The sequence below is a fragment of the Ursus maritimus genome, unplaced genomic scaffold (assembly GCF_017311325.1).
Source record: "Ursus maritimus isolate PB19 unplaced genomic scaffold, ASM1731132v1 scaffold_26, whole genome shotgun sequence".
In the NCBI taxonomy this organism is placed as follows: Eukaryota; Metazoa; Chordata; class Mammalia; order Carnivora; family Ursidae; genus Ursus; species Ursus maritimus.
The window spans coordinates 40,686,443-40,701,788 of NW_024425119.1; the positions used below are offsets into that span (position 1 = coordinate 40,686,443).

At 36.8% G+C, this 15,346-nt stretch overlaps 1 protein-coding gene across 6 annotated transcripts in view; it reads left to right on the forward strand.

The window, feature by feature from the left end:
• Positions 1–15,346, forward strand: part of LARP4 (La ribonucleoprotein 4) — a 68,123-nt gene continuing 52,777 nt past the window's right edge. For 3 of the 6 annotated variants that reach the window (XM_040642439.1, XM_040642441.1, XM_040642440.1), the window contains exon 1: positions 2–175. In XM_040642439.1, coding sequence (XP_040498373.1) covers positions 158–175 — 18 coding nt within the window. In that variant the 5' untranslated portion in view covers positions 2–157. Of the gene's footprint in view, positions 176–15,346 lie in introns of all 6 variants that reach the window. The other 3 variants (XM_008704570.2, XM_008704572.2, XM_040642442.1) reach the window with 2 other exon arrangements.

Sequence of the window (15,346 nt, forward strand, 5' to 3'; positions counted from 1 at the left end):
GCGGGTCAGGCCGCAGCGGCTGACGGCGGGGGAGGAGCCGGGTCCACTGCCGGGTGGAGGGGCCAGGCGAGTGTCCTTATCCTAGCGATTGGGGCTCGGGCCTGTAAGCCCGTTGGAGTCGCGGCGGCGAGAACGATTGGGCCGAGCGGAGGAAGACATGTTGCTCTTCGTGGAGGTGAGTGGACTTGGTAATGTCGTCCTGCTGTGAGGAGAGCAGGAGTGTGGAGGCGCCGGCCGGTCCCACCGCCATGTGACTTTCCAGGCCGTACACGCCGCGGAACCGGCAGATAGGCTGACACAGCACCTGGGCCGTGCAGGCCTGCGGCTCCACTCTGCGCTCTCACAACACTTTAGGAAGCTGCGGGAAGTGAGGGCCGTAGTGGGGGAGAATTGAAGGTGGAGAATCCAGGCTTGTCTGGTGTGAGGTGAGAATTAGAGGAAGGGGAAAGTGTCCCATATTTGCGTGTCGAGATCAAAGACCGCAATAGGAGATAACTCATGGAAGGAAGGAGGGGTGCCCGAGTCCATACTGACAGACAGGACGCACGTGGTGGAGAAGCGAGGTCTCGCGGGGCCCTCTGGGAGGGAAGCAAGCAACATGTGGGGCCGCGGAGGGAGGAAGGTGAAATTCGGTATAAGTGTGTTGAAGAGAAAGTTGAAAGCTGCTGTTTAGCAACCCCCACCAAATTTTGTTTGGTCCCCGTCCCTAAGTCTCTGGAACGTTCTGTGGGTGGAAAGCGAATTAATGTGAACGGAGGAGACGCCAATAGGCTTTGGAAGCCTTGAAAGGCACCGCTTTGACCTTTTGTAAAAGTTACTCAGGCAGTGGCTCTGTGATGAGGGTTTGGCTTTATGGACGAATAAAAGCCCTTATACGAGGAAAATTCCAAGAATGAGAGAAACCTAGTCCGGGGAAAGCCGGGTGTTTTGTTTTGTTCTTTAATGTTATTTAACAATAGAAATACTTTTATTTTAACTGGGACGTCTGTTGCTGGCCTATTTTAGTTTTAAAGGTAGTGGATACCTGTCTTACACAAATACGAGGTTTAATTTCTCTTATTTCTGTCTTTCTCTTGTGTGCAGTGAGCATCAGCTGACTGCCTAGCTAATGCTTTGAGTAGATTCCAGATCATATTGTTCTTGCATTGTGAAAACGTCAAACCAGCAAAGCTGCAACTTCGCAACTTGGCACTTGTTAACTATGCCCATAAAAAGAATCTTTTCAATGAGGGAAGGAATTTACAGGTTGTATAATGGATCGAGAAGCCAGGGCCAGTCTGTGGCAGGTTGTTTTTTTTCTCTCTTGGAGGGAGGGATGGATTTTACTCCGTAATATTCCGGCATAAAGTAAATACATGCTTTAATTTTTTTTTAATCTAACCGACCATGTGTAGCTGATAAATTTGAGAGCTTTAAATTGGGTTTTAAAGAGATAGCTACCTTAGAGTATATCCGACATTGGTAGTAAACATACATTGGAACACTCCTGGTAAATCATGAAAAGATTTGAGATTACTGAACCCATTCTGTTGACCGTTTTTTATCCTCATTGTAGGTTTTTTCCGGCAGGATAAATCAGATATGATTTTAAACAGTGCCAGTTTGTATTAGGAACGTTATGCCATGCAAATGCTTCAGATTTTAAGTATGTATGTGTTTTGCTGGGCAAGTGAATGTGAAGTTTTATTTATATTAACATGAATTCCAAAATAAACTTTTGGATTCCAAATTGATTCCTTTGGCTTTGTTAAAATGTGAACTTTAATAATCGCTTCATATTAGATTGTTTAAGCTAGATCCTCTCTTGTTTCTAAAACAACATTGCAATGTTTTACAGTTGAGAAAACTGAGGTGGAGAGATTAAGTAATTTAGAAGTAGTGGAATTGGGGGGCGCCTGGGTGGCACAGCGGTTAAGCGTCTGCCTTCGGCTCAGGGCGTGATCCCAGCGTTCTGGGATCGAGCCCCACATCAGGCTCCTCCGGTAGGAGCCTGCTTCTTCCTCTCCCACTCCCTCTGCTTGTGTTCCCTCTCTCACTGGCTGTCTCTCTATGTCAAATTAATAAATAAAATCTTTAAAAAAAAAAAAAGTAGTGGAATTGGGATTTAGATATATGTCATTCTAGTGCCAAATCATGGCTCTTATTAAACTATTAATATTTACACTAATCATTTTCTTTGTGACTCAGTATGTGGTTTTTAACTTTTCTCCTATAACGAGTTACTGAAAATTAACAATGTCACTAAACATTCGGGGCCGAATATATGGTATTAAAATCAGTTAAAAAATAATAATAACACACTGGTCATGTGGCATTTTGTTAGGTAATATTTGATCCTTAGAACTATAGGAATAACCTATAGGATTTAGAAATTATTCTAAATGAGTGAACCAAAACTCAGTTTGATGCTTGAGGTCATTCAGGTGCAAATAATGTGAGGACTAAAGTCTGAAGTCTGGCGTCTAGAACACATGTCTCTGGCTCCAGAACTTATTTTTGCACTTTCCCCTAAGCCAAGGATTCTTAATCTGGGTCTCTGGTTAGAATTGAGGAAGTCTGTGAACTTCATTGAGGGGGAAAAATTTTGCCTGTTTATTTTGACTAGCTTCTAATTAAAATCTAAGAGAATTGAAAATTCTTGAAATTGCAGTGGATTCAACAAGAAATATTTTCATATATTACAGTTTTTGCAGGTATCTTGAAATACTGTTAATGTTTATTACTCCTTGTTATATGTTTAAAAATCTTGTTATTTAATGCATTAGTAAAGCACATTTATTACTAAAGTAGAAATTTAAAAATATTTTGATAACTATAATATGATTGGTTTATTTTGTGATCCTGTGCCTTTCAAAATTTAAAAACATTCTGAGAAGAAATCTGTAGATTAATTGGACTGCTAAAGAGGTCCATGGCGCAAGAGAGGTTAAGAGCCACTTTACTATAAACCAGGTTGCTTGTGGATCATCTTTGGTAGGGCTTCCCTAATCTGGAATCTGAGCCCTTTGCAGTTGTGTTCAAAATCTTTTACTTGTATGCATTTTTCTGGAAACACCCCAGCTTTTAGTTTATAACTGGAATCAGTGAGATAGGTAATAGTAATGATAATGACACTATAATAATAGTGATATACACATATTGTACGTACTGTGCGTGAGGCTTATTGTTTTTGCATGTGTACATAGATATTACATCTACTCGATCCTGCCTATGAGGTAGGTAGAATTATTATCTCCATTTTAGGAATCAAGAAACTATGGCACAGAATTTAAGAAGCTTGCCCAAGATTATACAGCTAGTGAATATTGAAGCTGGAATTAGAACTCTAGCTATACTGTAATAGAAATCTACAGGCAGACAAGGAATCCTATTTTAAGCAATACTTAGATGTAACTTTTTTTAACTTAGTCTTGGAGACAGAGGATTATATTGATTTTAGTAGTTTATTGGGTTTTTTCCTCTGTTCTGAAGGAGACATATACAATGTCTGGCTCTCTGAGAAGAGGTAAAAATGTTTGGATAATTCACAAAATTGTCAGACATGTACCAACATAAATTCCCTTAAAACACATTCTGTAAGTTCAAAACAGCATCATCCTCCCTTCTATCAAATTAAATGACAGCTTACGCTTTTTTTAAGTAATTTTTATGGTTGCTAACATTTTTGTGTGTTTTTCAGATCATTTCCCCCCTCTAATATTTTTAGCAGTTATGTCTTAGTTGTTTGGCCATGTTTTAATTGGGTTTCTGTCTCAATTTGAGTTTTTCTTTGGAAATGAATACTTACAACAACTTATTTAGGAAACAATGACTTTTATGCACTCTAGGATGCTTTAATTTAATAACTCTTAGATAACTTTTAAAATTCTTCTTAATTACTTAAAGTATAGATAACATGAAATTTAATGATCTAAACCATTTTTAAGTGAATAGTTCAGGGTTATTAAGTACATTTACATTGCTGTGCAACATCACCACCGTCCGTCCACATCCAGAACTCTTCATCTTGCAAAACTGAAACTGTGTGCATTAAACAATAGCTGCCCAGTCCCTTCTTCCCCCAGCCCTTACATAATTTTTAAAATAATTTATCTGACTTCTGAAGTTTTCTGCTTTTTTAGGTAATAACATTTTAAATTTTAGATTAACCTTGGAATCTGAAATCATTTATATTATAGTAATCATAATGTTGTGTCTTTCACTCCAGGTACAGTACTGGCTTTTCCCCATTAATTTAAATAATTTATTTATTTAAAAAGTTATTAGATATCACTGACTGAAAATGATTTTTTAAAAAAATGACTTAGAAGAAGAAAGTGCCTGAACAAATTGTGAAATGATTGCCAAGAGAAATTATAAATAAATAAATGAATAGTGGTTTCTGAACAATTTGATTTTGGAATATTTATTGGAGGTAGATGCAGAATTTAAAAATAAAAATATTTTCAAGTAGAAATATTTTCAGATACAATGGACTGAGAATGAAGTAGGAATTACCTTTGAAATGTGAAAAGTAGAATAAAATGCTTAGAAATGAACATAAAAGTACCTTATGGTGCTTCAAATTACGGTGAACTGGTTTAGTTTTCTGAAAAACCAGAAGCTAGGACTATTGATATTCAACTATTATATATCAATTTGGGTTTGTTTGGGGTATCAGGGAGCTCTGTATTGCTTTCATATTACTTCCCAGCTAATGGAAATGATCCTTGATAGTAGTCATGAAGATTTCAAATCGATAATTTTGATTTTCTACCTAGGAGCTTAAGAAAAGATTTTGACCCTGTAATTGAAATGGGGTCTGAGTCTATATTGCAGAGAAGCGGAAAGTAGAGGAAGCTGAGAAACTATAATCCAGCTATCATCCTGAAGTCATTAAAAAGATTTTTAACCTCTTCGAAGATCCTTAAGTGAAAATGGAAAATGACTCTTTAGCTCTGAAGGTGTTCACAGCATTTTATTTTATTGTTCCTATATTCTGTATTTTGCTTAAATTTTGTTTTCTTTAATGTTTAGTTCTTGAGGAAGGTTTCCAGTCTTGAAAACATTATAAACTTCTGCATTATAAACTTTTGCATTATGCACTGTGATTTTCTGTAAGGATTTTGGAATCCTGGGTTCAAATGTTAGTTGTATGACCTTAGACTAAAGTGACAACTTTTTGGAACCTTAAGTTCCTATCTGTAATTTGGGAATAATAATCTGACAAAGTTTGTGTTGGTGATGTTTATGATGTTTATGTACAAAGCCTTGTAACACAGTGTAGAGAAGAGCTTAACTGACAACTATCGGTTTGATCATCATAGCAACTCTGTTATTGTGATGTAAATTGTCCAGTGTATAAATAGTAACCTTCCAAAATGACTGCAATTTGTGCCTGATTTGTTGAACATTTTTGGAAGATTTATTAAAACTACATCATAATGGCACTGGTAATTGCAAAAACTGCTGTGAGATAGCACTGATTTAAGAGATACATAACCTTTAAGAAAAGAGAGAGAGTTGTATACCTTTTTGAGTTCTGATCTGAGCCTTGTTACTAATTTACCCTGATTCTGGGTAAGCCAAACGGGTAATTACCTTATTAAATTTTTTATAGCTTAAGAGTATACTTTTAATTGGGCAAATAAAACTTCTACAACAAGAATGAAGATTGCAGTATGTTAAAATACAGACTCATTTATATGCAAAATTTAAAGGAATACAAACAATAAAATGCAAATAGATGGTTTATATTTCCTCTTTTACGATGAAAATTTTTTCTAATGGGCAAATATAGGTAAATGTAAGAAAAAGAAGCTTTTGAATATTACGTACTCATGTGTCTTCTCTTGTCTGTTTCTTGTAATAGAGCCAAACTTTTGAGGCAAACTTTGGTTCAGAAAATATCTCTGTATTTATAAATGACTGACTCTAAATCAAAGACAGAGGAGTTTGTTCGTTCTCTTTTCTTTTTTTTCTTTTCTTTCTTTCTTTCTTTCTTTCTTTCTTTCTTTCTTTCTTTCTTTCTTTCGGAGTACTTTAGATGAATATTACTAGGGATAGAATATGAACTGTAGACTTAAAGCCAGACTCCAAGGATGAGGAGTTAAGTTTTGTTTGGTTTATATATTATTGAGGGAAAAGAAAAGCATTTTCCGTGTCAAAACAGAAAGTCAGGAGTAATCCAGGGTTTGTGTTGTGCATGGGTGGCCAGTACTTCGTACCACTAGATACTGCAAACTACGAAATTGGTTAGTGGGATCATACCTCCCATTTTGTCCCAGATAGTTAAGAGTGTACACCTGTTTTCTGGAACAGATGTCCCATCCTGTTTCATGCTCAAACATGTCCTGATTTGTATGATAACTTTTAGTTTTTCAGAAGAGACTGTATACTTACCGGCAGTATTTTTCCCCAAATCACTAACATAGTGCACATAAGTTGGTGCTGAACTATTTGTTGTTGAATTAGCTATGAGAAATTAAATTTTTAGAAATTTAAAAAAATTTGCAGTTAAGCAAGGTAAGAGAAATATAGGATTATTCTAGTCTTTTGAGTTAGGTGAAGGAAAAAAATGGGGCAGTGATTGAGTAGTTATGATAAGATACATTTATAGACAGGGTTGCACAAAAGAGTGGTTAAGAACAGTGCACTGGGTTCAGGCTATTGTTCAGGCTCAGCCCCCCCCCCTTTTTTTTTAAGATTTTATTTATTTATTCGACAGAGCTAGAGACAGCCAGCGAGAGAGGGAACACAAGCAGGGGGGGTGGGAGAGGAAGAAGCAGGCTCATAGCGGAGGAGCCCGCTGTGGGGCTCGAGCCCGCTGTGGGGCTCGATCCCACAACGCCGGGATCACGCCCTGAGCCGAAGGCAGACCCCCAACCGCTGTGCCACCCAGGCGTCCCAAGGCTCAGCCCCTTTCGATTTGTATGACCTTGAGCTAGTTGTTTCACCTCTGTTTCTCTGTTTCCTTTCAATTTGTATGACCTTGAGCTAGTTGTTTCACCTCTGTTTCTCAGTTTTCTTATGTATAAATCAAGAATAATACTAATAGGGGTGCCTGGGTGGCACAGCGGTTAAGCGTCTGCCTTCGGCTCAGGGCGTGATCCCAGAGTTCTGGGATCGAGTCCCACATCAGGCTCCTCCGCTATGAGCCTGCTTCTTCCTCTCCCACTCCCCCTGCTTGTGTTCCCTCTCTCGCTGGCTGTCTCTGTCGAATAAATAAAATCTTTAAAAAAAAAAAAAGAATAATACTAATAACATAGGATAATATTAATAGGTCACATAAGGGTGTTAAGAAGATTGACAGTTAACGTAAAGTACTTCGTATGGTGCATAATAAACACTACATGTGAGCTGCTGCTTTCATATACACTTAGGAAAGATAAGTCTCATCTTAGTTTTCTGGTTGTTTTTATTTGAAAATAATGGCTTGCTGACTTGACTATACACATTTCTGAAAAGGATTATTTTGATATTTAATACTGATATTTGAAGTTAGAATTTAAAATTTCATTTGTATAGTTAGCCATTGGCTTTATCAGATGACAGTTTGGAGTAAAATGACTCAATATGTTGAGGATTATTTAAATTACTTAAAAGCCAAATACCGATAGAGTTTTTAATCTTGATGAGGGGGTTCATGAATTTCCTATAGAACTTTCTAGGGAGAAGTCTAGTTTTGATTACATTTTCAGAGTAATCCTTGATGCCCCCCACCCCCAAAGCTAAACTGCTAATCTATGGAAGCCTATTTTGTTTTGGGTTTTTTTTTTGTTTGTTTGTTTCTAAACAGTCAACAGATGCCATCTGACTGAGTTGTAGTGGGAATTTGGGGATATAAGTCTTTCCTTTTGATACCGAAGGATCGGCGGTAATAGCTTTATTGATTAATAAACTTCAGGTTTTCTTCCACAGTGGAGAGTAAGTGAATCCTGATTCTTGACTGTTTGAAGAATTTGGGGGAAATGACTTCAGGTGGTCCAGTTACCTTGCTATTCAAAGTGTGAGCTGTAGACCAGCCCCAAACTTAGTTACCCAAGGGCATCTTAGAATACTCTCAGCCCCTGTCCCTGAACTGCTGAATCAGAATCTGCATTTTAGCAAGATCCCTAGATGATTCTTACGCACAGTAAGGTTTGAGAAACTCTCATATAGCATTTGTTCATCCATTGATTCATTCAACAAATGTTATTGGCCTCCTGTGTGCTAGTCACTGTTCAAGGTGCTAGAGAGCAGTAAACCATACATAAGGCCATTGCCATTGCGGACCTTGCTGACAAAATAATTCAGGTAAAGATTTAAGTGCTTGTGATAGAAGGTAAATTTTATTGCATAAATTGCCATGAATATTATCTTTTTTTATTTAATTGAAAATTAGCTTTGGCCCTAGGATATAAAATTACCTCGGCCCTGAGATAGAAATCAGTGCAGAGCTGAATTGACTTCTGCTCTGAGGACCCTAGTTATCTGGTGGCATATCCATTTTTTTCTGGATTATTAGCCACTCCAGGCAGAACTGAGCTAGGGACCATTTGGCTTGGTGAGGAGATTCCTTAAATGGTATGTAACTGGTTGTCTTTTTTTTCTTCTTCAAATAACTGGTTGTCTTAAAACTTTTTTGTAAGGTAACTGTAGTGTAGTGTTTAAGAACCACTGTACAAATGTATTGGCAGACTCTCCTGCCTAGATTCAAATCCTGCCTCTGCCTTATTAGCTTTTCGACATTGGGCACATTACCTTTGGGTAAAGTAACTTTTCTTTTTCTTTTTCTTTTTTTTTAAGATTGTATTTTTAAGTAATCTCTACACCCATTGTGGGGCTGGAACTAAACAATCCCAAGATTAAGAGTCACATGCTCCACCAACCGCACCAGCCAGGCTCCCCTAAAATAACATCTTTCTTATCTGCAAAATGTGGATGATGATAGTATTTAACTGAAGTTGTTATGAAGGTGAATTAAGTGTTCCATTAGTGTTAGTTGTTAGGTTACTCTCTGTCAGAATGGGTGAAAAATTCCCAGTTTAATTTTCATTTTTGTTTTCCATGAAATACCCCTAAACATCTTCTAGTAGAACCCTGAAGTTTTATCCTAGATGAAATGACAGGTGTTTGTTTTGTGTCTTTTTTTTTTTTTTAAGTACTTGTAATTTGGTGGTCCTCTCAATATTGGAGATGTAAAAATTAAACCTGGATGATTGATTTGCCATGAGACAGATAATTTTAATCAATTTATACACTTTGTTTTTCAGCATTTGTAGGGTTAAGTGGCTTGGGATTTCTGTTTCTGATAGTAAATAGGTTAAGTAAAACAAATGGCTATATATGACCAAAGAGATAGTTTCACCGTATTCACGATGACTTTTTTCCTGACACGGTTCTGTTACCTTAAAACTGCTATCTTTTATGACTAGAGGGTATCGTTTTACCAAGAACTTGATGTTTCTCTTTTTTCCTTTCATCATCACTCCCCACATAGAAACTGGCATAAAATGGACCAATAATGAAGACTACTTTTGGCTTATTTGGTGATGACATGTATCGCTTAGATACAGAGGTGGTGATTGATCTCTCAGTTTTATGGACTGACAATTTGAATATTTTTGTGGTGGTTTTGGCAGATAGTTTCAGAGTGCACTTGGACAGTTTACATCCTTTAATAGATGTTTTATGTAACTGTGTTGCCTCAGGGGCTTACTTTTAGTTCTGTGGAAGAGATAAGGATTTTGATGGAATTCATCATTAAACCCTAAACAAAATGAATCGAACACGGTTATTGAGAATTTAAATGAGAAAAATAAGCCTTTGTTGTAGTTAAACTGTCTTGTAAGGTTCATTATTTGTCATTTTAAAGACTGTCATAGAAAAACAACTTTTTTTGTTGGATGTTTCAGTTTCCAATTTTTCTTTATGTGGTGTAATTCAATATAGGACACTCTAGTATAAAGCTTTTCGGTTAAAATTTACTGCAGTAGGTCAAAGAGTGGACATTTTAAAAGTTTTTCATACCAACATATCAGTATTGACAGATTGCTTTCCAAAAGTGTTAGTTTTTATTGTTGCCCAGTTTACTGCATCTTTGTCAGTATCCGGCATTCTAATTTATAGAAGTTTACCATATAGGTTAAAATGAAGTAATTGATTTATTTTTCATTTCTTTGGTGACTAGTGTGATTGAACATTTTTCCACGTTTATTAATTGTGAATTGGCTTTTCGCTTGTTTGTGCTTTTCTTATCTTCTTTGAAGACAGTAGTCTTTATATCACTTGCCTGGAATGATTTACCCAGTTGATGTGACTTTTAATTTGGATCTTAAATATTTCATTATATATTTACTGATTCTAAAAGCAATTGATATTAATTATATGAAAATACAGTAAAGTACAAAAATGAAAATAAAAATGCTACTGCTCAGGGATAACCAGTCATAACACTGATTTTTTAGTCTCTCCAAGTCTTTTCTATGTTGTGCATTATTTCACAAAATTCAAAATTTCTATAATAAGGTAGCAACTTGCTTTTTTCCCACATTTCCATGAACACTTTCAGTGCCTTCTACAATATTTCCCCCATTTATAAAAATTTTATTTTGAAATAATTACGGATTCACAAGTTGCCAAAAAAAAAACTGTGCAGGATGGTGTCATGTAGTTTTATGCCCAGTTTCCCTCAGTAATAACACCTTGCCATAACTATAGTATGATGTAAAAGACTAGCAGATTGATATTGGTACAATCCACAGAACTTACTCAGATTTTACCAGTTTTATATATAATCTAATTTTAAGGCTCTGGAATATTCTTTATATGGCTGGACTATAGTTATTGAACAAATCCTCTGTGGTTGGTGTCTTAGTCCATTCAGGCTGCTATAACAATATCGCAGATCGGGTAGCTTATAAATTCAGAAATTTAATTCTGGGAAGTCCAGGATCATGGAGTCAGCCGATTTGGTACTTAGTAAGGGCTTTCTGGTTCATAGTGCCTTTTTGCCAGTGTCTTCACATGGTGGAAAGGGCTAGGGGACTGGGATCTTTTTAAGAAGAGCACTAATCCATTCATGAGGACTTCAGTCTTCTAACTTAGCACTTCCCAAAAGTCCCACCTTCCAGATCCATCACATTGGGCATTAGGATTTCAACATATGAATTTGGGGGTACACAAACATTTAGACCATAGCAGTTAGATGTTTCTAATTTTTCACTATTATGAAATCAGTGTGGTGAACATCCTTGTACTTATTTACATAGTTTTGCATATCTCTTCCGAATAGATCTGACACGTAGATTTCTGGATCAAAGAATGTTTATTTTTTCCCAGTGCTTTTTAATTGAAGTATTATTAACATACACAGTGTTCTGTTAGTTTCAGGTGTATGATATGATTCAGCAATTCTAACATTACTTAGTGCTCATCACATTAAATGTACTCTTAGTCCCCTTTATTTCACCTATCCTCCCACCTACCTTCCCTTTGGCAACTAGTTTGTTCTCGGTATTTAAGTATCTAGTTTTTTGTCTGTTTGTTTTGTTTCTTAATATTCATCTTTCTCTGTCTGGCTTCACTTAGTGTTATATTCTCTGGGCCATCCATGCTGTCACAGATGGCAAGATCTTATTCTTTTTTTATGGCTGAGTAATATTTCCATTGTGTATATAGATCACATCTTTATACATTGATTTATGGATGGACACTTGGGTTGCTTCCATATCTTGGCTGTTGCAGGTAATGCTGCAATAAACATAGGAGTACATCTTTCAAATACTAGTTTTCTTTTTCTTTGGGTAAATACCCAGTAGTGAAATTACTGGATCATATGATAATTCTATTTCTTATTATTTATTTTTTTAAGATTTTATTTATTTGAGAGAGAGAGCGTGCGTGCGCGTGAGTCCACGTATGCACAAGTTGGGGGGAGCAGAGTGAGAAGCAGACTCCCCGCTGAGACGGGAGCCCATGGAGGGTTAATCCCAGGGATCACAATCTGAGCCAAAGGCAGACACTTAACTGACTGAGCCACCCAGGCACCCCTGGTAATTCTATTTTTAAAAGAATGCATCATTTTAAGGGTACTGATAAACATTGCTAACTCTTAGAAAAATTATATGAATTACAACACTGAACTGATAGTGTCCTTTTATACTTGTCAAAATGACATTAAGTAGTTCAGTAGGTAAAAATGATATTTTGTAGTTAACTATTCCTGCTTGTTCTTTGTACATTTTCCCTCTTTGGTAAGTATCTTAGTAATTTATAGCTCTGTTGTTAATAAGGTTGGTGTTGTAACCTTTCAGACCTTTTCTGTTTTTACATACTTAATCTGTACAGTGATTTTATGTTTAACATAAATGATAAAACAGTGCTTGTTTTGCAGCTTGATTTTTTTTCGCTGTTAGTATATATAGGCCTATCCCTTTTTTCCCCTTAACTTTTATAGTATTCCTGTTAGAAAGTATACTACATTTTATTTACATTTACCTATAGATAGAGATTTTTATTTTTTTTTAGGGTTCCGCTTAAGGAATCAATGCTGCAATATACATCCTTATATATGTGTTTTCGTGTACATTAATGGCTTTCAGAGTGTATACTCTTAACTAGTCTGGTGCAAAATATAAATATTGCTAGGAGTACTGCTTGTCTATATGCCATAGACTTTACACTATGATTATTCTTGGTACCATTAGCAAGGGACACATCAGATTTATGGATAGTATGCTGCTGAAAGGCATCTAATTAATTATCTTGATTTATTATTAAATACTTAATGAAATAGTGCATCCCCTTTTCCTGGGGCAAGCTTCGTGTTCTTGGAGTGAGAAATATCAGTGGGCTGGGTCAAAGGGAACATCCATTAGCAATACTTGGGAGTGCTGTATGCCAAAGTCCTGCATCCTGACTTCAGACAACACAGGAAGGCATCAGGCTGTCACGAACTTTTTATATCTCTTTACTTCAGTGGTAGAAGCAGTAGTGATTTGGGGGCTTTTGACCAACTTCTGGCTGACCCCCAAGTTTGCAGAAATGGGCTCTGGTCCTTTAGTTACTGAGTTGGTTTTTTTCTATCCTTTGCATGGGCAAACCATTAGTGCCTCAGAAGGTAGGAAGCTCCGGCATTCCAGGAGGTGGGTAGAAAGCACATAACAGCCATTGTGCCAACACAGTCCTGTCAAGTACTTAGTTCTCAGTAAAAGAAGGACAAGCTTTCTTTCTCAATATCAAAAATTAATTGCTGTGTGATAGGATAACACCTGAGCTCACCAGGAATTTCTTGGCACTATCTGAGCAACAGCCCCATCACTCCTGACTCTGGCCCCTGATCTCAGTCTCTTCTTGCCCCTGAAGTGAGGTGGGCTTTTCCCCATCACCACTTGCACTGAAATGCATTTGGTTTTTATAATCTCTACTCTATTTAAAATCTAACCTGATTTCTTTGGAGCATATTTCTTTGAATTGTATTAAACACATAGGGACATCACTCTTTATATCTTAAGCTATATGGAGATTATAATAATTCGTTTGACTACATTGGGAAGTCTACCAGAGGTTGAGCTTTGAGTAATTATGTGTGGTCTCCGAAGGAGTAGCTGACTCCTGACACAAAATAATAGCAACTTCTAAAATCACTTGTAAGAAAATCTGTCATTTTTGGTTCCTTGATTTTGTCAATTTCTGCTCTCACCTAGGAATGATGAGTTTGAATATTTTTAAACACTTCTGATTATAAAAATGTCATAATGAAACATTGAAACTTCATGGTCACAAATACTGTTCTCATTATTTAAATACAGAGAACAAACTGATAAGTTACCAAACTGATGGGAGAGGTTGGGTGAAATAGGTGATGGGGATATTTATCATGATGAGCACTGAGAATATATAGGATTATTGAATTACTATATTGTGCACCTGAAACTAATACAACGCTGTATGTTGACTATACTGGAATGAAAATTAAAAACTCAGGGGGGCGCCTGGGTGGCACAGCGGTTAGGCGTCTGCCTTCGGCTCAGGGCGTGATCCCAATGTTGCGGGATCGAGCCCCACATCAGGCTCCTCCGCTATGAGCCTGCTTCTTCCTCTACCACTTCCCCTGCTTGTGTTCCCTCTCTCGCTGGCTGTCTCTATCTGTGTCAAATAAATAAATAAAATCTTAAAAAAAAAAAAAAAAACTCAGGGCGCCTGGGTGGCTCAGTTGGTTAAGCATCTGACTCTTGGTTTCAGCTCAGGTCATGATCTCAGGGTCATGAGATTGAGCCCTGTGCTGGGCTCACACTCTGCATGGATTGTGCTCAAGATTCTCCACCTGCCCCCACTCATGTGCACTTCGCTTGCACACGTGCTCTCTTTCTCTCTCTCTCAAATAAAATCTGTAAAAAATAATAAAATTAAAAACTAAAAAAAAAAAAGAAAAAATAGTGCATCCCATCAATAAAAGGTAAATTTTTCATTGTAATCCCACAATATTTGGGTAATTGTTTATAAATTAAATATATATGGTATAATACATTTTATATCTTAAATATTAATCTTAATCTCTTATAGTGAATATTTGTCATATTTGGAGCGCCCAATTTTTGAGTAGCTTTCTATATTTGCAGAAATGTCCATATTGTGAATCAGGCAAAATTCCCAGATGCTCTTGTATCTAGATGGATGCATCTTAAATAACATTAAGAGCCACTAGTCAGACACACCCACAGATCGCTTTTGCTTGAAAATACACAATGTAAGGAAATGAGGGTTCTATTCATAACTTTCAATTTTGCAGGAAGGAGTGGCAGTAGAGATGGTCAGCTTTAAGTGGAGGTTTCAATGTTAAGTTTCTAATGAGGAAATGACTTTGGTCCTGGCAGTGGTAATGGATTCGAATTTTGGCATTTAGCGCTTGGTGGTGGCAGGCATAGTGATTTCCTCATCAAGCCACTTCAGCATTATTTTGGGTGATGTTATCTTTGCAACCATTTTCAGCCCTTTCAGTGACATGGTGGCAGTGACACTATCCTTTAATAAATTACCTTTCTGTTAATTTACTTAGAGTGGATTCTAAATATTGACTGATAAAAATCCTTGGTAAGATTCTTTTGGTACAGCAGGCATTGTTCATGTGTCTACATAGTGGCAAATGTAAAGATGAGTTGCTTTCTAAAATTGCAACTTCAAATTTTTAAAATAATACCTTGGTATCTGGGGTTGGAATGTGGCTACCTAGTGCTGTAAGAAAACTAGTTGGTTTCCTCTGAGCTAGTTGATTTTGGTACGACATGCTATTGTGAGTTAATATCTCTAAACTAAGATGTTGCTGTGATTATTCAAATGGCACTACTTTCAGAGATGCTTTTGCTCCCCTACATGGTTTGGCATT